This window comes from Melospiza georgiana, chromosome 2 (genome assembly GCF_028018845.1).
Source record: "Melospiza georgiana isolate bMelGeo1 chromosome 2, bMelGeo1.pri, whole genome shotgun sequence".
NCBI classification, from domain to species: domain Eukaryota; kingdom Metazoa; phylum Chordata; class Aves; order Passeriformes; family Passerellidae; genus Melospiza; species Melospiza georgiana.
In genome coordinates, this window is record NC_080431.1 from 65797594 (window position 1) to 65823106 (window position 25513).

The 25513-nt window shown below is 38.9% G+C and overlaps 1 protein-coding gene across 1 annotated transcript in view; it reads left to right on the forward strand.

The window, feature by feature from the left end:
- The window catches only part of GUCY1A2 (guanylate cyclase 1 soluble subunit alpha 2), a 136448-nt gene that overhangs the window by 20760 nt on the left and 90175 nt on the right, over positions 1 to 25513 (forward strand). Inside the window, exon 4 of the mRNA XM_058019172.1 lies at positions 5798 to 6516. Coding sequence (XP_057875155.1) covers positions 5798 to 6516 — 719 coding nt within the window. The remainder of the gene's footprint in view (positions 1 to 5797; positions 6517 to 25513) is intronic.

Sequence of the window (25513 nt, forward strand, 5' to 3'; positions counted from 1 at the left end):
GAAATGTGTAGGTCTCCCTTAGGTCCCTCGTCTTGGCAGATACAGTAACTATCTGTTGGTTCTTTTTCTGATGCCTTGGATGCCTTATGAAGACTCAAGGAGCATTAGATTTCTATATTTAGTAAGATGAGTTGAGCCCTTTATATATGTGAGGAGTTATGAGAGATAATTTTGCATTTCATGGGAAGAGCTTTTAGATTTCATTGCAATTTTATTCGTTCCAGGAAGTGCAGTTCTGCTCCCTGTGTTAATTCAAAGACATGTATATTTACTTTAATGAAAAAAAAGCAAATTAAAAAACATCCTTATTGCTGTTTAATCTTTAGAGTTAGCATGAAACAAACCTGGTCTGCCTAATTTTTAGGAACTACCAATCTAATGACTGCAGTTTTCATTTAATGAGCCCTGTGCAAATATAAGAAGGGAGCCTCCCAGGTGGTGGTGAGGGACATAAAATCATGATAGTCTTGCTTCACATGGCTTGGCTTTGCTTCAGAATTGGCTGCTACTGAGAGCGCTATATGGGGGCAAAACCCTCTTCCACTGCCTGTTCTTAATATCTCATGTGAGCTTCCTCTGTCAACAGTTTTGAGCAGAATCTTTTATATTTATGTTAAGAACTGGCAATCAGCTCCTCAGCAAGAGACAATAATTACAGTGGTATTTCTATCACTGGTCAAAGGACGAGGAAAGAAACCACCTCATTAAAAGTGGATAAAAGAAATATTATAGGTGAACAAGTGTCGGGTTCTTTTTTTAACAGTAGTTCTCATTTATATTCTGTGAAAGATATGCAGGCCCTGCATGTCACTGTAAGAGAGGTGTTGTATAGATTTTTCAGTTGTGTCACAACCACATGTAAAAGCATAAAATGGTGTTACTGTATTTATATAAAAAGCACCAAAAAGGTAATATAAAAATGCTATCTGGATTCCCAGGATGATATAAATACACAATAATAATGAAGTAAAATCTAAGTCAGTTATACAGTAATTAGATACTGGTACTAGGTTCACTTACAAGCCAAATGATTCATCTACTGTACCTTCAGCATTAGTCTGTACACAAGAAAACCTTTTTTATTCAGAGACTAAATGTTGCTTTCCCTGCCATCTGAAATAATTCTTTAAAATTCTGAGCTGCCACATGTCTTTCTGTCCACAGGTCTGTTTAAGGAAAAGATGTTACTGATGCCAAAAATTTGATAATCCAAAAACATTTAAGAGACACTTGCTATAACTGAGGGTGGCAAATTCTGCTTCTGTTCACAGTATGAGGTCTGGAATTGCATATTTAATTGTTCCAACCCCTTAAGGTTTGATATTTACAGATTCTGAATGGTATCTCAGAAAAAAAAGTATTTTTCAATGCCAAATGAGTCAGATGCTGGCCACTCTGCAGCCATTGTCTTCATTATTTACTTTTAGGAAAAACTGGATGGCTTGTGACTGCTTCTGCATGCTGCACCAGTTAATGAATTACATTGATATTTTTTATCACATCACATAATAGTTTTTTATCACATTAGGTTTTTTATCTTCTGATTGCTTCTGAAGAGCCTATGATTTGCAATTTTCTTTATGGGAACAGAATCTTACCTAATTTCTCCACTTCATAATGTACAAAATACTTAAAAATAGTGCATTAATTCCTTGACATTTTGTAGTGTGTTTTCGGTTTACATTAACTGCTGAAAAGAAAGTGAAAATCTTTTGCTAGTATGTTATTATAGGATGAAGTCATCTATTTCTGCTCCAGTTCAGTGAAATACTTAATTTGTACTTTGAACCTGTGCTTAAAGACTTTGGTAATTTTGGATCTGGATAGCAAATATAGGATCCCTTCTCTTAATGTCTTTGAGACACAATTTCAAAGGATAATAATTTTTCACAGATCCAAAAGTGCTTTTTAGTGGAGGTCTGTACCAATATTTTCATTCTGTGGTTGCTTTGCCTCAATTTCCAATGTGCATATTTAATTTATCTCCAATATGGACTAAAATAAAAGTGACATTGTAAGGAAAAGCAACAAAAAGAAACTACTAAGGAAAAACCATTAAAGTTAAGATGTGATATGTCCTCCTGATGTCAATTTAAGTAGTAGGAACACAGGAGATCCCTCTCCAGGAGGAAAACAAATTGAGACTAATGCATTTTTAGGACTTCATTTACAATATTAGTAGAAGGTTTGTAAAGAGTAGAAGCTTCAAATAATGAGTTACTTCAGCTGGGGAGCAGCAGAGAGTGTTGGGATGATTTTTACCACTTAGTGGGGTGTCTTGGTGAAACCAGGGAAGATCTTTTCCCCTCTGTGTTAATTGCAAGCCAGTGCTCATTAGGAAGCTGTGTTGGGGTCATACATGAGGTGATAATGGGAGTGCAGTGGCCTCTACATTTGGAAGTGCTGGGCTGTCCTACAGATATCAAATATATATTTTTTTTCCTGGGAAGCTGAATGAAAATTTTGCTTAGAGGTTCACAGTGAAAAAGAAAGAATGGAGATGCTGGCTTTTCAGAATGGAATAGCAAATTGTCAGTTTTGATGAACAGAACTTGACTCACATTTTCAATGCCATATTCAGTCTGAATTAGGGCAAAATCAAACAGAAAAACAATTGTTCAACAATTGAATGTAAGATGAGTTTGAAAAGATTGGACTTTTTATGTAGATGCATAATCTGAAGGTTATAAGATTATTTTAATTTTGTTTGTATTTTCTCAGCATAAAAGAAAAAACCAGGAAATACCATATATGTTGAAATTGGAAATCATACTGAATGTAATATTTAAGGATAATAACTAGCCCATGGAAATCTCTAAATGTAAGAAAGTGTGCATTATAGACACAATGAGTTCTGGGTTCTTTTTTTTTAGCATGAAGGTTTTTCTACTTGTCATAAAACTATCTCCCAGTCTGGTATTGTTTTGGATTTATCTGGGATACAGTTCATTTCTCCTCAGTAGCTGGTACTTTGCTGTGTTTTGGATTCAGTACGAGAATAATGTTGATAACGTACTCATGTTTTGGTTGTTGCTAAGTAGTGTTTATCCTAAGCCTAGGACGTTTTTTGTGTCTCATGCTCTGCCAATGAGGAAGGGCACAAGAAAGCTGAGGGGGAGCACAGCTGAGACCCAAACTGGCCAAAGGGACATTCCACACCATTAGAATGTCACGCCCAGTTTGTAAACTGGGAGAGTGACCTGAACGAGGACAGGGACTGGCACTGGTGGTGAGCAATTGCACTGGGCATTGCTTGTCTTACTGTATGGATTTTTATTTTTTTCTTTTATCATCATCATTATTATTATTATTACTACTATTATTATTATTATTATTATATTTTCATTTTGTTTCAATTATTAAACTGTTCTTATCTCAACCTACAAGTTTTACTTCTAATTCTCCTCCCCATTTCACTGGGGTGGGGGAGCTGACCACGTGGCTGTGTGGTGTTTACTTGGCAGCTGGGCTTAAACCACAACAGCTATGTGTAGAAATATGGGTAGGGAGAAAATCTACAAAAGATTTGCAAAAGGTTAGGATCATTTATATGGTAGCAAGTGAAAAGGTTATACTGAAGTATATACAGAATTAGTGCTAGGTGAGCATCTGTTCATCATTGGTTTAAACGAGAAGCAGGAATAATTCAGCAAAAAATACATATCAAATATTTTTTGCAACTTTACACAAAGACATCACTGGAGCAAATAGCTTTGCAGAGAAATACAGAAAAAATTAATCTGTGTATTTGTGTAACAAGGAATTTATTAAATTAATATTTTTAATTCAAAGATAAACATCATGCTTCATGCAAAAATTATTGTCTTGTTGGTAAAGCTAAGGAGAAGCTTCCTTGAAAGGAACATTATGATTTTTGGTTGTGAAGGTTGCTTAACTTAGTTTAATTTCCTTAGTATATCATAGTGTCTGTTCTTGTAGAGAAAATTCATGACTAACATAGACCAGCAGTTTGGTTGAGTTTGGTCATATCCACTTTTCTATTAGAGCTGATCTGATTTTCTGCTGGTACTCTGTGTAACTCAATTCAAAGCTGAAATGTTCTTAAAAGTAGTGGGACGTCCTCAAGCCAGGTATAATTCCTGTTGCTTGGAGTCAGTGTGTTGCATCCAGACTGAACAGCCAGTTCTCCAGGATGGATAACAAGACCAATCTAAGACAATCGTCAAAACCTCAGGCCAAACACTGAGATAGAGTTCCCAGCAGTGATAATGAGGTGAGGCTTGCATGTGTAGCAGCAGAGTCCAGGAGTGATCAGTAATGCAAACCTCATTTGCAGTCAGTGGCGCCAGGGCAGCTGCTGCACTGTATTTGTACAATACATTTGAAAAGCACTTCACCTGTGCTGTCTTCTGGGTGGCTTTGTGGGATGTATTTGGCCATTTGTATCAATAGCCCAGGGGTTTCTGGTGATGTTCTGTTCCCCTCTGCGGTCTTACAGCCTTGGGTGTCCCTGCTAGACTGCTCACTTTTACACACAGACTTCTAAAGTTGCTCACTATACAGGCAATGGGATTTAAAAGTATGAATATCTGTTTGTGGATACATATGAATATGATGATTTCTTAGCTATTTGCTATTAATATCCAGTTATGACATTATTGGTATGGGTTATAATTTAATTATTTTTGGACTATAGTGAGTATTTTTTGGTAAGATGTTACAATACCATGTTATGCAGGCGTAATGGTAATGAGTCAGGAGTTGGCACACAGTCTTCTGAGTCAGGATATATTAGGGGGCATTGTGTACCAGAGGTACTTTCTCTTGGCTTAGCTGCCGAGCTGACCATCTGTGGTCATAAAAGATCCTGGGAATATTTTTGTAATAACCTAGTTTAGTGACCAAATTTCTTTATGAGTAATGGCATTTGAATGAACTTTCCCAAATTATAGCTATTACTTCTTTTATAAAATATGCTTTGTCATGTTCTTATGTTGTCATATTTATATATGTAATTTTATGAATTTTAATTTGCTATTAATCATACATCATTGCAGACTGTAAAGCTGGGAAACCCTGAAATCCCTTGTGAATATTGTTTGTATTAACTATGCCTGTGTACATAGGTAGTTCAGACACTGCCTTGAGTTTATAAAAGGTTATTGTCTGCAAACAACATGACTTCTGTTCCCTGTTATACCTCAGGTATAAAAGTCACTAATCACTCTGTTCTTCCCAAATTGAAGGCCTAGAAGCAGTCTAAACAATGAGAAGTTCAGTGATCCACTGGGATATTACCAGTGTTATAAAGCATGCTGAATACATATTAAAATAAAGGGCCTGTTGTGCTCTCAGGAAAGAAATAACTGCCCTTCATTTCTGTTCAAATTCAAGAGAAATTTTGAGGTGTTTCACTAGTTGACTGACAGGTAATTCTGTATGATTTCAATGTAGTGAAGAAACTATGTTGTTAATTCCCAGATTAATTTCCTTTGAAAACTCTGGATATTTGTAATTCTCAGACAGGTGATATATACTTCCTTTTATTCTGTTACATCTTAAAACAGTACAAACACCTGGTTAATTTTGTAACAGTGAGGAAAAGGAAACAGGCCCTCTAATAACTGGCTGAGACAGCAAGCTGAAACAATGAGGACTTAAAAAAAATTGGTTTCTAGGGTTATTCCCAACCACCACAGAAACCTATGGATTGGCATCTAGTGAAAAAGCTTCTCTCACTGTTTTGGAAAAATCCTGGGCAAATACAGGCAAAAAGGAAAAATGTGACACAGTAGCAATGCTATTTTGTTGATATCAGTGTCTCATTGTCCTATAGGTCTGAAGTTTGAGGAAATGCAGGAAAAGTTTGGGGAGGAATTCTTCAATATCTGCTTTGACGAGAATGAAAGAGTTCTTCGAGCTGTAGGTGGGACCCTTCAAGACTTCTTCAATGGCTTTGATGCTTTGCTGGAGCATATTAGAACTTCATTTGGAAGACAGGCCACCCTGGAATCTCCTTCTTTCCTATGCAAAGAACTCCCAGAAGGCAATCTCATGCTTCATTATTTTCACCCGCATCAGATTGTGGGATTTGCAATGACAGGAATGATAAAAGCGGCAGCAAAGAAGATTTACCGCTTGGAAGTGGAAGTAGAACAGGTCACAAACGATAAGTTGTGTTCAGAGGGGACAAACCCAGGTAACTGCAGTTGTTTGACTTTCCTTATCAAAGAACATGAAAATGCAAATACCACAAAAGCACTTCCACCAGGAACTTCCCAGTCCCCCTTAGACCTGAGGATTAGTATCAGCACCTTCTGCAGAGCTTTCCCCTTTCACCTGATGTTTGATCCAAACATGCTGGTTCTCCAGCTTGGAGAAGGTCTTAGGAAGCAGCTGAGATGTGACACTCATAAAACGCTGAAATTCCAAGAGTGCTTTGACATAGTCTCTCCTAAAATCAGTGCCACATTTGAACGAGTTCTCCTGAGGTTATCTACACCCTTTGTCATCCGGACCAAACTTGAGGATTCTGATTCTGAAAGTAAAGATAAGGTAAGAATATTAATTTGGAAGTGGATGTGCTTATACGTGTGTGGTGGGAGAGGATTTTTTGCTCAGAGAAAGGCAGCTCAAGTCCTGTGTACTCTGGAATGCCCACTCATGCCTTGCAAACAGGGGCTAAGTGAATATTTTCCTAGATTATTTATAAGCTTTGTCTGTGAAGTTGTAGCAAATCCTGACATTTCCATTCAGAAAATTCTGCACAGTGGGGTTGAATAGTACAGCTTGAATAAAAGAGTGAGGAATTTTACAAAATACCTGTATCTTATCCTTAATTTCACTCTGGGTATGTTATGATAAGAATAGGTTTTAAGCCATTTACTAGGACCTAGCTTGGAGTATTTATTTTGAAAGTTTCTCACCGCTGGTTTCACATTGCTACCTTAATGTATCTTATTTCCTTATTTTGGAATGCTGCTTTCCTATAGGTTTCTTCTTACCTCTCACCCTGCACTCAAGAAAACCAGGGCTGTAAGTGGTACTGAGTGTCACTTAAGCCAGTTTTATTGTGTTCCAGTCATTCAAACAGGCACTTGTCCTCCCACACTGCATCTTTCCTCCATGTTTTAGGAGACAGCTACCTTAACCAGTGAGCCCTGTGTTGAGTTCAGTGCATTCAGCTGAGTAGACTGAGAACATGTCTTTAGTGTGGAGTTCTTCAATGGTTGGATGGAATTTGTCTCAGTGCCTATCCTGGAATTACAGGGAAGTTTTTTGGTGTGAAGTAGGGTTCTGGGTTTTATGCACCAAAGTACTTGTACTTAATTTAATTAAAACTTGCTTAAAGGCTTGAAAGTCTGTGTGTGGGTGCCCTGAAAATACTGCTGCCCAAAGTGGAACTGGATGATCTTTAAGGTCCCTTCCAACCCAAACCATGGTATGGTTCTATGATTCTATGATAATTAAAAATATAGTTACTTCTTAGAGCAGCAGTATTTCCAGCTCCTCTTTGGCACTATACTTTGGCACCAAAAAGCACATGTCTGCTGCATTTTCCTCTGGAATTAATATGTTCCCCCAAGAGAAACAAACTGGTGCTTTTCATTTTGTATTATTTGATGTCATTCAACCTTCTTGAAACCAAAAGGGAGTTTATTTTTCAGAACCAGTCCTCAGTGTCACCCTAGCCTTTAATTACAAGAAGGAAATGAGGTGTGAAAGGACTGGAGGAGTTGGCTCTGAGCTGCCTTATGATACACTTGTTTCTCCTTTGGAAGAGTCTGGTTTCAGGACGCTTCCGGCAGAATGCACCTATCCCTCTCAGAAACCTTCCCCTCTCCCAGGACAGTCGCAGCCCTTTGACTGTCTTCTGCCCTTCATGAATCTGCTGTAAATCACTCTGAAGAAGAAGAAGGTTTAGGTGGAGGAAGGAGACTTTCAAAGCCTTTTCCCCTATTTAAGTTAAACACACAAAATACTCTCTCACCTGGACAGATTTCATATGGCTGTGGCTTGCGTTCAGGAGCAGTGGCAGGAGTGGGGCTGCTTGGAAGCAGGATTTTAGATTAGGCAGTACTAACACCAGGGACACAGGTGGAAGGGGATGGCAGCACAGGACATCCTCCGCCTGCCAGCAGCTGGGAGAAAAATTGTATCTTGAACAGTGAGGTGTGAATTAGAGGCAAAAGGGTGATGGTGAGGTGCAGGGGAGCTGTTGTGCTGAAGGCATGGGAATTAATTTGAGAACATCAGTTTATCTGAAGAGGTATTTTCTTCTGTCTCACTCGTTTGATAATCACTTTCAAAAATGTATTGCTTGTGAATAGTTAAAAAAAGCTCAGCATATGATGCATTTTGCTAGATATTTGCTTTTTAAAAAAAAGAAAAGTTGCACAGATTCATAGGCTATGGTTGACTTGCTTACATAGATTTTGAGAGGAGAGACATAGCAATACAGTTTATGTCATGTCATTATCCATAAAAGTCCTTCATGGATAAAAAAAAGTAGACTGGGCCTTGGGAACTGCATGCTGTATTATTTTCCCATAGCTCATGTCACTCATTTTGGAATTCTTTTCAGTTTGCCAGCACTTGTTTGGAAGTTGAATATCAGGCAGGTAGATCAGTAGCTGTAAACATGACCCTGCTTAAAAGTTGCCAGTAACTGACTTAGACATTTCCCTATTTCTCTGCCACACACCTCTCTTCAGTTCATAGTGGAATCACATCCCACTTAGAGCTATTTATCTTTAAAAAATAATAAATAAATCTGACTCTGCAATAACTGACACTTTTCAGGCTTGGTTACCTTCAATGGCAGCTGTAGGCATGTGACCCAGACAACTCTGCTGCAGTGTTGAACCTGTTCAGATGTCTTATTGCATTAAAAAAAACCAAAAACTCAAAGGCTTTGCAATGAACAGATGCCGTTCCAGCCTCTCTTCAAAAGATGTTTATTTTCATTTCAATGCATAAATCATACATTTTTTTCAGACTAGCAGTGAGAAAGACAGAATCAGAAAACAGTTTTCATTTAGTCCTGACACCAGCTCTGTGTTCAGATGAAAGTAAGTCATAAACCATGATCTTTCCCTAACTAAACACCTACCAGCAAAATTAAAAAAAAAAATCTAAAAACCAGCACCTGTCCTGGCTTTCAGGGTGTTGAGTGCTTGTCCAGTTTATTTAAAGACTCATTTGTGTGTTTCACTTTACTGGTATTTAAATAATTGGAATAGATAATACTATCCTAAATTTCTGGTATAAGTCCTGTGAGGTCTGGGTGACAGGGAGCACTTCCTGAAAAACTGTACTGCACCTTTGCAGAAGCACAACCTCATGCATTAATATCTTAGCAGGATTTTGTTAAGTTGGTATGTCACCACCTCTTCCTTGGAGCTCAGAGCATTTACAGGATCCCATTGTTCTAGGGACCAAGCAGGAAAAAAAGGACTCTCCACCTGAAGAACATGGATACCTAGTTTTAAACATGATTTTCAACACCATGTTTCCTACTTTTTCATGCAGCTAAATGCTTGTTATTGTCTTTTTTTCCTATGGCATGGTACTACCCAGATGTTGAAGGGCCCTGTTGCTGCTACTTCTTATATAAACATTCTGTGCTTTTCACATTTCACTCTAGTTTTTTGGTTTTTGTGTGTGTGTGTGTGTGTGTGTGTGTGTTTGTGTTTTCAACCAGGGACTTTCACTAGCATCCAGTTAGGTTTTCCAAATTTTGGATATTGTCCCAAAATATCAAGACAATGTTTGCTGTTTAACCTCTCTAAGGAAACTAATTCTACACTTCTCTATGGGAGCAATAATTTATTGCAACAATAAAAAATAAATTTATTGTCACAATTAACCATTTGGGATTGATCTCTTAAAACTTCACGCATGGTTAGTACAACTGTACTGCGCAGAAGTTCAGTGAATGTTAGTGGAATCACATGTGGGATAAGAAATTAAGAGGGCTGAGTCTGAGCTCGTGTGATGGAGTGTTCTGAAATCCATGTCAAGCCCTTCCACTGAGGTGGAGGTGCTGGCATGGGAGGGGGCTGATAACCCCCCCAGCAGTGAGTTGTGCATGCAGGGCAGGTTGGTGTCCCCCACCATTGCCTGCCCAGACAGGGGCTGGAAGCTCCCACAGGTACATCCTGAGTGCAGCCATTTTCAGACTGTAGTGATGAACAAGGCCATCTGTGACATGATATAAATACTCGTCTCCTTGACAGTACACTGAGGTGCCTGGAGCTGCTTCAATTTTTAGCTGAATGGGAACACAAGGAATTGTGTTTCTGGAACTGCTTTCACTCTTCTGGCACGTTCTCCTCACGTGCCCCTTGTGAGCCCTCAGTGCTGGGCAGATTGAGAGGAGATGGGGCTGCTCCCTCAGGGACCCACTGTCCCTGAGACCTCCATCCAGACCCAGCCCTCCTGGACCATGGATTGGCAGGATGAGCCCTGCCAGCGCTTTTGGTGCCCACCAGTTCGTGGGCCTACATTTCTGAAACTGGGTTTCAGGTTCCCTGCCATATGCTGTGCATTTGTATTTCCCTTGTAGTGCTGCTCCTCAGCTCAAACTAACAGGCCTTTTCCACATTTGAAATAAATCAGTTTTTTAAGGATACTCACTGGCCTTTGACTTAGGCCTCTGGGCACTTTAGAAATTATCTAAGAATAAAGCTGGCACCTTAAACTGCATTACTGGAGATGCCCAGACATTTATTTTTTCTGATGGAATATATTTGTTTTGAAGATTTTATTGAAAGCATAACTTCCCAGTTAACAGTTCAGCAAAATGTCTTCTGGCAAAAAATTACTTTTATTTATATACGTGAGTAAAATTTTTTTTCTGTAATTTTAGACATAAAATACTTTTATTAGGGAAGAAAGTTTATCTTACAAATTATAATGTGCCTAAAATATGAAACACTGGGTTTGACAAAAATGACCCTCTGAAATTTTTATGTTGGCATAAATTCCAAATGCCACATATAATTCAGATTTATGAATGGATTGAAACTCTGTCAGGGGAGGTTTAGGTTGGATCTTGGGAAAAAGTTCTTCACCCAGAGGGTGGTTGGGCACTGGAACAGATTCCCCAGGAATGGTCACAGCACCAGCCTGGCAGAGTTCAAGAAGCACTCGTACAACACTCTCAGGCACATGGTGTGACTCTTGGGACTGTCCTGTGCAGGGCCAGGAGTTGGACTTTGATGATCCTTGTGGGTCCCTTCCAACTCAACATATTCAGTGATTCAGCGATGAAAAGTCCATCTAGACCAGTGCACTGATTCTCACAGCGACTGAGAGACAACCCTCTGTGAAATCGGTAAGACAAGGTTCAAGCCTGCAGTGTCCCTCTCTTTTAGCTCTCAGGGGAGGAAGCGCATCCTCTTGCAGTGGTATCCAGGATGTGGCAGGGGATAGCCCCCTCAGGACCAAGCCTCTATGATTTTATTTTCTCTACTGCTTATTAGCAGCTGTGAATGTGAGACCCCTCTGGCAACTCTCAGCCAGGTGTGCACATTGAACATGGAGTAAAACAGCTGGCAAAGAAGCCTGCTTGCCCCTTGCTTCAGCAAAGCACTTTCCCAGTGTGTTTTCCCAAGTGTGTTTGTTGATCACTGGAAACTGTAAAAAAGTAGTGCTTTTTAAGTGCTGGAAGGATGTTGTCCCCCTTTTTATATTGAGAGTCAGTTCTTTATCTCCTTCTGTATTTTTAGTCTGGACCAACTGAATGAGACAAGCAGTCCTGACACTAGCAGATTAATTTAAAACCCACTGTACACAATCTCATATTTTTCTTTTGCTCTGTAAACTGTTTTTCCTCTTCTCCTAATAAAATTAAAATGAAATGGCCTGAAAGTCATTCCGGCATAAGGGACATATGTCACTCATGATCTAGGAATTCTAATTTTTTTCCTAGAGCTGATTTATTCACAGTCAGTCAGCTTTTGACACTAAGCTCCCGTTGCTTTGCAGGCTCGTGGAGCTCTTGGAATCAAATTTGTGTCTTCTGTTTCTGATAATGCTATTATCCCACCCATTTGTTTGTCAAAATGCGTATGGACTTTGATGGTTTTCAAGATGAATTGGGTTGGCTGGTTTGACTGCTTCTAGAGATTGTGGTGGGTTATGAGAAACAATAGATGACATGACTTTCTTATCTCACCAACAGTTGTGCATTGGAGAACTTTAATAACATTGTGAAATGGGCCCAGAATTGTTAGTAGTGCTACTTTAAGACAGGCCAATAAAAATGCCATTTTGGAAGTGTTTTCAGTGATAGGACTGAAAAAGTTTAGCAATCTAAAGTTAAAATACATCCTTCTCATTTACATTAGCTGAAAAACAAGGAAGCTGTTTGGAAATTGTTTTGTCAAGTGAAGTGGTTGTTAAAACAATGTGACTCCATGTAAACTCTTCCTTCTTATGATTTGTATAATGTTTTGATAAGGAAGCTGGTTGGACATGAAAATGTCCATATATCTCCTTTTGCTGCAAGACTTTTCCATGGGTTACTAAACTACACTATGTCATAACTGGAACAATATGCATTTCATGAATTTTTGCATTACATGATGGGAATACTTAGACACAACTCAGTTTGATTTTCAGGAATGTTTTTTTTTTCCTACCTCTTTGTTCCACTGACTAAAATTAATTGTTGGTTATTCAAAATACATTTTCATGCTTTTCCTCATTTGCGTGTTTGAGTTGCTAAATGACTGTGCTTTTTGTGGCATCCGATCTGAATGGGTGTGATGTCATTGAAAAGCCCTTTTCCTTGGGGTGGTTGAATGAAAGCAGATGCATCCAGTCACTCCTTGCCTTGCTCCTTCCTGTCCTGGCGCTTGCAACGTGACAGTGCATGAAGTCAGGCTAAGGTTTTATGGATGTGTCTCTTTGCAGAGGCTGAATGGACTTAGAAAGAAGGGGGAAAGCTGGAGTGTCTCCCTGTGGATTGAGTGGGCTTTGTGCAGGAGCTCTCCCAAGTGCATGGGTGGGAAGGCAGAGCCTGTGAGAACACCTGGGTGTGCCTCTGAGCTTAAACATTGGGTTTATTGCTCTGAGGAGCAGTGAATGCAAGTGTGGCACTACTTGCATTGTCAGCTTTGGGTTGTAAGGCCACTTCTACCCAGCAATTGCCAAACCTCCTGCCAGCCCTACTCCTGGAACATGCTCCGTGCCTGAAGGCAAGCCTGAGTTACCCCAGGTCACTTGCAGAACTGTCCTGCATGGCCAAAGAGCCCACTCAAAAGAGGAAGCTTATCGCTTTCTCCCTCCACCTTAAATTTTGTCTTCAAACCTCAAATTGGGACCATGGGATTCCCTTCCTGTCTGGTTTTTAGTGTAGCTTAGTAGTTTTGGACCAGTTTTTGACTACTTAGCTTGTTTCCTCCAATCATGTCTCATAAATATCTAGTCTTTTGAATTTAAATTATAGTTGACAGCATGGTTTGAGTCTAAATATTAATTTATTCATGCTCACTGGGCATGCATCTTGTTGTGAATTTTTCATGCTTTATTTCCATGGAAGCAAAGCTCTGAAGTTGTGAGACTGTGTATGAAACAAAAGCTTTGCTGATGTTTTGTGGGGCCATGGACCCAGGTGGAATAGGCAGTTAAAAGAAATTTACTTTGCCTGAGACTTGTACCTGCACTGGAGCTATTTATATTCTGGGAATGTAGCTGAATCAGACAATGTAGACTGTGAAAGTCATAAAACTCTAATCAAGGGGAATACTACTAGGAAATAACACTTAGGTGGTTTTGCCTTAGGAATAATTAGTATGAAAGAGCAAGATAAGAGTGATTTGCAAAAGTCAGGACTCCAAAGCAGATGCTGATTTGCTGATACCCAGCCAGGTATTTCTGCTGTCTCTGAGCAGTACTGGAGATAAGTTTGACTAGATAACATTTTGCTGCCTTTACTCTTGCCAAGGATGTGTGATATTCACCCTGCTCTACTCCAAGGTCTTCCAAGAGACTGACAGTGTCAGTAGCAGCAGATAACCTGAGGTCAGGCAGGTGGCCCATGCCAGTGGTGCTAATCTGTGTTTCAGTTTGTGTTTTGCAGTGATGAAATGGCTGAGGAGGCCAGAGCACTCAGTCAGAAAGGATGAGCCTTTCCTTTGCAACTCTTCACTGTGCTGAGGAGGGAGTCACAGTTCAAGTGTATATACCAGCCAGGCAGACCCAGTGGCTGAGTAACTGGATTTGCTCCTCTGGGAATATTCCTTTGCCACTTGAGGGTTTTTAGGGCATGCTGAGGCAGAAGTTACCTCACTAAGCAATATATGAGATGTAGAAGTTGCATAAACCACAGAGGTTTATTTAACTTACGTATGCTTAGAGGGAACACAGGGATGAGCCCAAGTTCTTCTGCCTGTGCTAAACAATCACCAAAAAAAAAAAAAAAAGATATTTTAGATATTTGTAATGTGCTGTTGTGAGGATTCCCCAAATTTTGTATGTTGTTTCATTTTTCATTTTTTTGAATATGCCTTTTACAACCCTATATGTTCACATTCTCTCCAGCTGGAACACCTAAGATACATTTCCTTTAAAAAAACATATAGTACCTCCCTCATATTGTCATGATTAAAGAGAGTGAAAGAACTTAACCCATAAAATAATATTTATACTATTTGTTCCTGTCACTAACCTTTGGCTTTTACAAGTAAGGACTGAGTATCTGAGAAAAGAATTAAATGTTCTTTTCCCACAGGCACAGGACAGGCATGCAAGATATTTCTAACACATAATAATTTTCCTCTTAAAAAAAATTTTTCCTCTTTGCAGATTGCAAACAAGTAATAGACATTTTGTACTTTGACACCTCAGAAAGATGTAAACATTTTAAAATTTGGTCCTGGATGAAGGATATTGAAATATAATTTTCAACATTTTGAATAATGTGATTTTTGTCTGCCTTGTGAGTTTTATGTATTAGGGTTTACTGTTTTTCTTTCTTTCTTTCTAAGAACAGAAATCAATCTTTTTGTTCACATTAGACAGAAGCTTTTTCTATAATGATTCTCATTCTGCTGTGGGCTCACTGGAACAGCAGCATTTATGCAACCATCATGGGAATGAAAACATATTTCATTTTCATTTTCCCATTACCTTTCTTTTTCTTTGGCACTTTAATCTTTTTTTCCCTTTCTTAGAAAGGGCTGTTATGTAGTTATTATGTGACCTTCATAAAAACAATTTCAGCTATTATTTTCTGTGTTTACATGACAGCATCTTCATAGGAATATTCCAGTGGAGTGGCTGTAGTGGATTTCTCTCGACACTGGAGTTGGTAGGATCTGATCATGTCCTGTCTCAGTACTTCAATCTTGTACTTCTCTCCTCAAATGTTGAACTGGTAGCTTTAAAAATGTCTGTTCTGATGAAGATGCAGGTCAAAAGGATCCTGCTTGAGACAGTACAGATAATAATATTGAAGTGTTTAAAAAACCACTTACATTGACAGGTTGCAAAGATAACTGCCTTTGAAAATTCATAAAATAAAAGCTTAGAGCATAAAAATATTTGGCCTGTGATGTGTTTGGAAGAATCTGAAGAATGACCTGAAATATGCAAACAGTCTATTAATAAATCAATTTCTTAAGCAGGTATTTTAATGGACGGAGATACTCAAAACTGAGATAACTTCAAAATCCTCATTCTTGGCTGTTGAAGGGAGATATGCCTGTCCCAAAAGAGCAGTGAAGTCATGCCCCATGGCTAGAGGAAGAAAGTAAAATGGGGCAGAGTTGTTTTTTGTTCTGTCTGTGATGGGGTAGGGCCTCTCAGCACCTCGGCACGTGGGGCTGCTCTGGCTCAGTTTGGGCAGGGAAGTTCAGTGGTGGTGAGACATGGGCTGCAGGATGGGCACCAGGTGTGCATCAGGGGATGCACTCATGTTCCCTCCTTCCACTGGTGTTAGGGGTCTTGGCAGCTTAAATTCTCCTTTTGATCCCACCCTCCCCCCCAGAAGGAGTGTTGTATTATTTCAGTTGTCAAGTAGCTTCTCCTTATCAGGACAACCTTGCTTAGAAAGGGATGGTATTAAAACTGATTTCATACAATACAGCACAGGCTGATTTCTTGTATTAGTGTAACACTTTCCAGTGAATGCTAAATTAATTATATTTTAAGTGTTTCACTTAATAGAATTGTTATACTTTTTTTGGATAAAACTGGTGGTATTTTCTGCTTGGTTACCTTAAAGGCACCCAGCAGAGGGAATGTTTGAATGGATTAACAGAGCCTGGGGATTGTTTTGGCTGTGCTTGCTGTGGCAAGCTCAGAGTCCTTTGCTGTGCTGTGCAGACTTTTGGATGACTCCCCTGTGGAAGTAGATTCTGCCTCCATGGTCATTGCACCTGGTAGAAGTCAGGCAAAAGTAATGAAGAGCTCCTGTATTCTCAGAGTTCTTTTACTGCCAGTAAAGGAGAACTACCAAGCAAAGAACAGATGAGGCTGTGTTAATTCCAGCTCCACTGAGACCCAAGGGGAAAAATACCAGTGCTTGGCAGGTATTAAAGGAGATACTTCATATTGAAAGAACTTTGATTTTTCAGCTTCACTGAATTGTATTTAGTTTTTCATTTTAAAGGAAAAATTGCTATAAAAATATTGTCTAAAGCAGTGATGTGAACGCCGTGCAGACAAGCGGTGTTGTTTAATTTCCATGTGAAAGAAGCATGGAACATATCATTAAAAGAGCATCAAATTTTCTCACTCATCTCAGAGGACTGCTGATTCAGTCTATTTCCTCTTTGCTCAGGAAGGCTTCAAATTCAGTTATTGGATAACTTCTGTTCTGTGTCTTGAACATTCAGTTTCTGGCATTTGTTCCTGGGAATAGGAGCATAAAATAACAGAGAATATTTTCTGTCAGCCAAAAATGCAGAGACCTCTGAGAGGTTTCCTAGCTATGTTCAGCAGCATCAGAGGGTCCTGAAAGGCTGTTGGAACCATTTTGGGTGATGGGGAACTCCACAGAGAATTCCAAGGACATGGGAATAACACTAACAAATGCATAAACAGTATTTAAAAATAACTGACTTACTGCTCCAAATATGTTTTTTTCCCATGGTGTTATATAATTATATTGGGGCTCACGGAATGTGTTGAACACACCAGGGTGCTCACTGGACTAGCAGGACTTGAAGGATCATCCTAGCAGGACTTGAAGGATCATCCTAGCAGCCCCCTGTTTGCACTGTCCAGAAATTACACATTGTTTTAGTAGGGTGTTCTGTGAGTGTTGGTGTAGTCAGGTGTGCAGTTGGGTAAAAACAAAGAATATAAAAATGACAGCATAAGACCAAAGAGAAGTACCAGTGGCTGTGGTCAGGACCTCCTGACCCCTAACTGATAACTGAAATCAAATTATAGTTCTAAACTAAGTTTATTGTGCTGCTACTATGGGACCAAAATCTGGTACCTTTGCTCAGGGTAAGTAAGATGTCACATCTTGATTTGCCTTACTAGTTATCATTAGCACAGTTGCAACAGGATTGCTTTGGAAGAAAGTATTTATTTTGAGTAAGGAGAAGAAAATAAAGTCTCATTTGGCATTGAGAGAGCTGGGGATGTTCAGCCTGAAACAGAGAAGGCTCCAGGGAGACCTTATAACACCTTCCAATACCTAAAGGGGATTACAAAAGAGGTGGAGAGGGACTTTTTACATGTCGAGATAGGACAAGGCTTTAAAATAAAAAGAGAATAGGTTTAGAATAGGTGTTCATTCCTGTGAGGGTAGTGGGGCACAGGTTTCCCAGGGAAGCTGTGGATGCTCCGTCCCTAGCCAGGTTGGATGGGGCTCTGAGCAACTTGGTCTAGTGAAGGTGTCCCTGTCCATGGCAGATGATTGGATAATCTTTAGGGCTCCTTCCAACCCAAGGCTTTCGATGATGATGATGATGATGATGAAGTGCAGAAAATACATTTGGTGACTGCTCCTACAAATGCCTTGAATATGAGACTTTTGGTAACAGAAGTGACCCATATGGCATGTTCTGGGAACTAGACTTTTGTTTCTAAATAGGAGTCATTAACATCGTCAATACTGTATTGCTGATTTTTTATTTTAAGAGAGATGCAATCATAAATAATCCTCCTCTTTTCTTTTTTAGATAAAAAGCCTTTTTGTCTAAAAAAAGAATTTTCTATTCAACAAATTGTGACTTAAAATATTGTATAAGCTTTGTATTTTTGAATGTGCTAATTTGATTGACATTTTAAGACTTCTTTCTATAGTCACTGTAAAAGTAGAGATTGTAGCATTAATTATGGGAAATGTCCAAAGAATCACCAATTAATAATCAGAAGTGACTAACATGTTGTTTTGCATGTATGCCAAAGTACAGCTCTACAAAACTGAGGTGAAAGAACTGTTTGATCACCCACCCATATGTTTATTTCTGGATTTGTTTTAAGCTACAAATGACTTTTGTAGGCTAAACCAAAGGCTTCTTTCACTAAGAGATCTTGCAGTGATGTTGGAAAATGTTGCTCTGATTGATTACTAGGTAAGGATATAAATTACATGTGAAATCAAGTAGAATTTGACCAAAGAATATCTAAGAAAATAGGGCAGATCCAAGATACTGTTTTAAGATGTTTTCATGGAAATATCTTAATATTCTTTCATAAGCAGGAGTTATTTTGCAAATTCATAATATACAAGGAATTAACATGCAGTCTGCTAAGGGAAGCAACACCTGAGTGAGGTGTTTGAGATGATGAAATAAAAAATTTCATCTGTTGGCTTTTTTGTTGCACAGATAAAAATGTTCTCTATGAAATACCCTATCAGCAAGGCTCTTGGCATTGAATCTTCACTCAAAGGTGGCACCTCTGTGGGAATAGTCTTGCTGGGTGAAACTTGGAAGGATGTGTTAGCCCATTGCCCCAGCACATGGAACTCGCCATTGGCAGGGCTGGCCAGGAGTATGGTGGGCACACAAAGAGCTCTCAAATACACCCTGTGGTATTGAGATGGAATCTGTGGGTGAGCTCCATCCACCTCTGCACTGGTGTCATGTGGCCAGTGAATGAGGAGCCAGGTCATGGCTGGTAGTGTGGTGTGTGATGCCCCAGCCATGCTGATGCCAGGGGTTGCTGACTGAGCACTGCTGCAGCCTTCCCCAACAGCAGGTCAGCAGCCTAATCAGTATCACTGGGAAAGCAGCCTCAGGAGGTCCCTGGGCATGGAAATTGTCCAGATTTCTCCCAGAGTGTGAGGGGCTGCTTAGGAGCTAATGATCTTACAGAAGTGCATCTGCCTCCAGACTGATTCTGTTGAGGAAGGGATGTTGTACATCTGGGTGAGCTCTTGTTTCTCAGCTGGAAGCTCCATTTCACACCTCAGGCTTCTTCCATATCTCAGCTGACTGAGGACCTTTGCTGCACGCCTGAGTCCTGCTGAAGTGCTGTTGCTTTTTAAAATTGTTACAGATATCCTTTTGTTCAGCCCATCCCAGTCTCCTTGCAGGTGAGCATCACTGAGTCAGATGAGTTGAATTCTGGTTTAGCAGACAGCTAACACTACTTTCTGTCAAAAGAAAGAGCTGTGATGAAGAATAATGTGTTTTAAAATTATGTTGCACATTAACTGTATCAATTAGTAGTTAAATGAGCTGACTATATGCAAAGCAAAGAGCATATCTGTCTTCTTCTCTGACCCTTTCATTCATTTTCATGCGCTCCACTGTGCACAACGAGCTCTCTAAACCAGGACCCTGGCTCTTCACTTGCTGTGAAGAGTGGATGTTTCTGAAAAAGTATTTTGGGACATTTACCTCTCTGTTTGACTACCTTCTAATCCCTTTTTCTGTTACTCCCTTCAGTTTATCTGTGTTTCATGAGCAGCTTGGAGCAGAGGGAATCCTTGTCCCCTCTCGTGGGCAAGGCTTACATGTGCAATATGCTTCTCCTTGAACAAAGAGGTTCTTCAGGGTTTCCAGGTCCTTGTCTGGTGGGAAGCCTCAACCCTTTAGCTCTGATAGCCCTGTTATTTGCAAATAATTGTGCCAGTGAGTGATCCAAAGTAATAGAAACACCACTACAAATTTTCACGCCCTTGAATAGTCTTCACAGGAGCCGATACTCAGGAGTCTTCTTTAAGCAGATGCAGGAGTATTTTCCTGCTGAGGGTCCTTTCCTGAAAGGAGGCTTCTTTGTAACACTTTTCCCAGCTGTGCAGTATTCAAATTCATGACAGAAATAGCCAGTTGCCAGATCAGAGATGGCCTTGAGCTTCCCCCTGTTAATTGCTTTATCTGGTGGGTTGTGCAGGCAGTGATAGTGGCTGCTGCTCAAGCAGAGCTTTCGCACATGACTGGGGAAGCAGAGGGATTACATGCAAAGGAAAAACAGATTCCATTTTCTAACAGGCTGCAGAGTTATTAGCATTTTTAGAGAATCTGCATGTGTTTCTGAATTGTGTCTGCTGAAGTGAAAGTTGTACAGATGATCAGTGTTTGATAATGTGTTGCGGAATTAGAAAAAAAGAGATAGTTTTTGATCCCTGCATAGATTAAAAAGCATGAGGCTTATTTCTTTGAAAGAAGTGATGTGTGAATCACAAAAAAAAAGCCTTGGGTGTTCAAGCTTAACAGATCTTTTCCTGCATAATTCCTGAAGCATTTGTATTTGTATGTAGTCATCTACCAAAAGGCTGCCTGGTGCTTTCCCACTTGAGTTAGAGAAAATTAACAGAAATAAGGCATTCTGCTGAACAGGACTGATATCCCACAGCAGATTAAAAAGGCCATGAGTAAATCCATCTTCCCCTTAGCAGAATTAAGACTGAGAAATTAATTTAATTTATAGGTTTATTCCGTTTGAAGAAATGTATCAGTAAAGGGTATTTGTTAATCTGCTACTGCAGATCTGTGAGAAGAACCTAATAATATAACTCTCTGTTCTTGTTCATGAAAGTGATCTAGATTTAAAATAACCTCTCCCAGAGGAGTGGGAGTGGAAGGTTTGTTTTAAACTGGGGTCAGAAACATCTTGAAAAGTTTACCTGAGTGCCCTAGTTACTGGGTACCCATTTACTGTTAATAAGTTTGTTACAGAAATATTTTTGCGAAACATAGGGAGTTGGAAAAAAGCCAGAAAGCTGTAGGAAAAAAAATTAGTTCTTACACTGGCAAACAATAACCTGAGACAGCCAGAGAGAGTCTTGCACTTGACACTGCACTTGTACGTGAGCTTGGTGCAGAAGAGCTTAGAAGTGCTGATCTTTGTTGGAAGAAATGCCCTGTCTCCACTGAATTCAACAGGATTTGTTCAAATTACTAAAAAAGACACAGGCAGGATTTTAGCTAAGATGAAAACAAACAAAAATATATTCCTTCAAGTACCCTTTTGTTGGAATTACGGACCACCATGCTGTACAACTAAAATCAAATTGTAAGTCACTAAGTCTGATTTTCTGTTACCTTGCGTTCTGTTTAAGAGAGAATGAACAGTTCTATACCAGCCTTTCTTATCTGCTTGACCTTGGTGTCTGAAAAGAAGAGGCGAAGAAATATCTTTTTACTTATGCAATTTGATGTAGTTGACAATCCATCAATGTACTTACTTTTAAGAGTACCAGTTTGCTCAATTTCTTTTTTTTTCATTTCTCATTGAAGAGTTTTCATTTTCTATTTAAAGATTTCTGCTAAGTAAATAGGAACACATGAGTAAAATCACCAGCACATATTTTGGCTATACCACTGTTGATATTTAAAAATTCAGAATTTTCTTACTTCTGAATGTGTTAATAACATAATATTTCAAAATTGTGTCTTCATTGATTTAAAATATGGCATGTATCCATGTCTGCATTCAGAAAAGCATTATGTGGGTAATCCTTTTTTATACTGTGGGCTTTACCTTTTAACACAGTGCACCTTCTGTAGACACTCTGGCAGTAGATGGGAAAACAGTATTGAGGCCATATAAATCATTATTTACACGTGCTTGTATTGGGAATAACACTGAGAGATGAAAAGTGAACATAGATTTTAGGAGTTCACATTGCAACAGTGTGTAGTGTACCTTTGTCCTGTCAGGCATTTGCAAAATTTTCTTTTGAAGAGTTTGCCTATCAGTGTCAAATGTAACAGTTCCTTCCTCCATCTTACCAAATAAAATCTTATTTATTTCCTATTAATGTAGGACATGGAAAGCAATTTGATATGGACTGCATTGAAAGTCTTCTTAGATGAAAGATAGTATTACCTCTCAGTAATTTAGATTTTTGTTCAGGACAGTAGGCATTGGAGGAAGCACCCATGAGGGGTAGAATTGCCCTTGAATTGCCCTCATTACTTATTTGGCATCACTGGTTTGGGATGCTACTGGTACTGGCTGGGAAATTCCCCTAATGGTTTTACTAAGTAGCTAGCTTTTAGTTAGAGTTATAAATTTTTTTTTCTCTCTTATTTTTGAGAATACAGATGTCTTGAATCATGGATAGTCCAGTTAGTGTGTGAATTTCTTGTAAAATTAAGTGTTCAAAGTCTGTACAGCATTCTGTGTAAATCAGTAAGAGTCTGTATACATTAGCCACTGCACAGGACTAAATAGAGTGGAGCTATTATAGCTCTGTCTCCAAATCTGAACCAACAAATGAACAAATACGTTTTGTATGAAAAGAAAGTTCTGAATCCTTTTTATGCATCTGGCAATCTTGCCATCTGCTCCAGGACTGAAGGGAGAAAAGCCCTGTGCTTTTGGGCTCACTCATGAAGCTCAGCACCCAGGCTCCTTGTTCTGTAAGGCAGCAGGTGTGATGAGCTGTTTTAATGTGAAATATTTTCTTTTCTATACCTGATGTCCATAAAGAGGCTGGTCTGCCACAAACCACCTCATTGTACTATGTAACTTAGAAGTTTCACTGTCTCTTTTTTTAAAGAAGTTCTCAATGCTAGAAGTAGGAAGGGACAGAGGAACAGAAAAAAAATATTTTAAAAGGTCTAAATTTTTCTCATATAACTTGATGACTAGAGTGTAGTTATAACATTTGACATTTTCTGTGGCTTTTTTCAGTTATGTGACTGTCTAAATATTATTTGTTTATTAATGGACTCTTTCAGAGGAGAGATAAGCTATAGTAATAAATACGATACTGGGATTCGAGAGAGTTGATGTATTTGGCCATTTCAAATATCCAATAAGAACAAAATGTTTTCTTTGTTTTGGTATGAAATGTTGTTGGCTAAATACAACATCGCATGATAAGCCGTGCTATGTGTTGATACAAGGCCAACCAGCAGTCCCAATATCATTTTCACAGTCCAAACCATTTATAGTTCTCAGACCCAGTCAACAAACTTGAGCTGAATCCATCTGCACAGACAACAGAAAGCTCTTCCAATTAGAAGCCCTTAAGAATATCTAAGAAAATTATACCATATTAAACCATTTTTTTTTTAATAAGAAAGATTTAATATCAAAGGAGTATCAGGTAAAAAGCTGTTGTAAGACAGTGCTAGAATGGTGGGAAGCACAAGCCTAAAGCAGAAAGAAAGAGAAAAGTGCTTCAGCCTAAGGAAGACATGGCAGTGCAGGACGCGTTCTGGACAGTCAGGGTAACAATGGCAGCTCTTCAGAGTCTTTAGAGCTGAATCTGTCAGGAGAAAAAGCCATAGAAAACTCAACAAAATGGTTATAAAGTTATTAAAGTTGACTATCTTTTGAAACCGAAGCAAAAACGGCCTCTGTATTCTGCATTTGGAGGTTTGTGTGCAAGGGCCAGCCTTTAGAGCCAGAAAGGGCATCTGGAGCCCGGGTCAGCATAGCAGCCTGTGTGCCATGCCGTGCTCTTGCTCTGCTCCGAGGCACTAAATACAGGGAGGCACACATGTGTGCATCTTGCTTTTTCCTGCCCCTTTTAAAATTTAGCTTAGAATCCACTGTCTACGTATACTCCTGTTTCGATTTACCGCTTCTGCAGTATAAAACTATTATCACATCTTACCAGTATGAAACTATTAACACCATAGCACATTTAGATTGGATCTTGGAGTTTTCTTAGAGTATAATATCTTTTTATGGGGATGAAGGAGACAAGGAAAAATAAATACCTTTTCTTTTAATGGATTAGGTGGTTTAAATTTCAGGTTACACTGACGATGCAAAGGGTCTGGGCTAATTCTAAGTCCTTCCAGGATTTATGGAAAGGGATATAGCCCCCCTGTACTCCTCCTCAGGTAGGTCTGTGTTGTTTTCACGGTGAAGTTGAGTCTTTGAGGCACACAAAAAAAATTCTGCTTTGTAGCTATTAGCACGATAAGTATGCAGTGCTGCAACCAAAATCTATCCTTTAATTCTTTGTTCAATTTTAATTGCTTTAATGAAATAAAGAATATTTATGAGTGATAATTAATGACTGCATGGAGCGCTATCCATTTCAAAGAGAGTACAAAGGAAGAAATGGAATTTAAGATAAAAGTTTGACCTTCATATCTGACAGAGAAAAAACCCCTCAAACTTAATATGGACTTCATACTGCTTGAGGCAGGATCATCTTTTTTGTCTGTAATATAGGACAACCAAGTACCAGTCGAATTAATTAGTTTCCTAGGCACACTAAAATGTTAAAAAATAAACTTAACTGATAAAACCACAGAATCAAGGAATGTCTAATTCATCAACTTTGTTCTTCAGAATTTATGTCAACATAACAAAATTTATAATTAATAGGCACATCCCAAAGTTTGTAAATAATAGGCACACAAGCTGTTTCTAGGCTGCTGGGTCAGGAAGCAGCGTTCCTGGGTGCTCAGTGAGGTGGCTCCCTCTGGGGAGGGCTGTGAGGGTGGTGCTGCTCTGCTGAACGTGCCTTTTCTGATTTCATTTCACCACACCCTCAACTGCGTTTGAATCTTCTTTTATAAGACTAGTTATGACTCCCTCACACCCTCATCTTAGGGGGCTTTACAGCCTTGAAAAAATTTTTAAAAATCTCTGTTTTCTTCCTTATCACTTCACATTTTTAGAGTACTACTTTGCTTTTAATAAATCAGTTAATTTAAAAAGTGTTTTACCTCGCTTCTAGGAGGTAAAACATACCGCAGTCTTTCTATGGAAATCTTTATTACTTAGGTTGTATTTAATGTTTGGTAATGTCACTATATTTCTCTTTAAAAAAAAAATCAAACCAACTCTTTTAAAAATTCATAACAAAGAATGCTTCCTTTTCAAGTCTAAAGTTTTGGCTTAGAGTCACTCTGGAGCAAATAAGAGACTGACGGGACATATTAGAGACATTAGGTATGTTTCAGATAAGTTCTGTCTAGTAAAATGGGCATTTGTCCCATTTGTAATTAACAAGGCCATAATTTGGAAAGAATAAATTAATTGCTCACAGCTATTAGGTAAGTAAACTATCTAAAGAATTGTAGTTATGTTCAGCTAATTTCTTCATTGTTTTAGCTATATTCAACTGTTTTAATACCACTGTCTAGTTTTCCTAATACACCAATCTGTAATTTACTCCTTTTTCAATATTCTAGGTAGTTCCATTTTCCATTTCATCCTC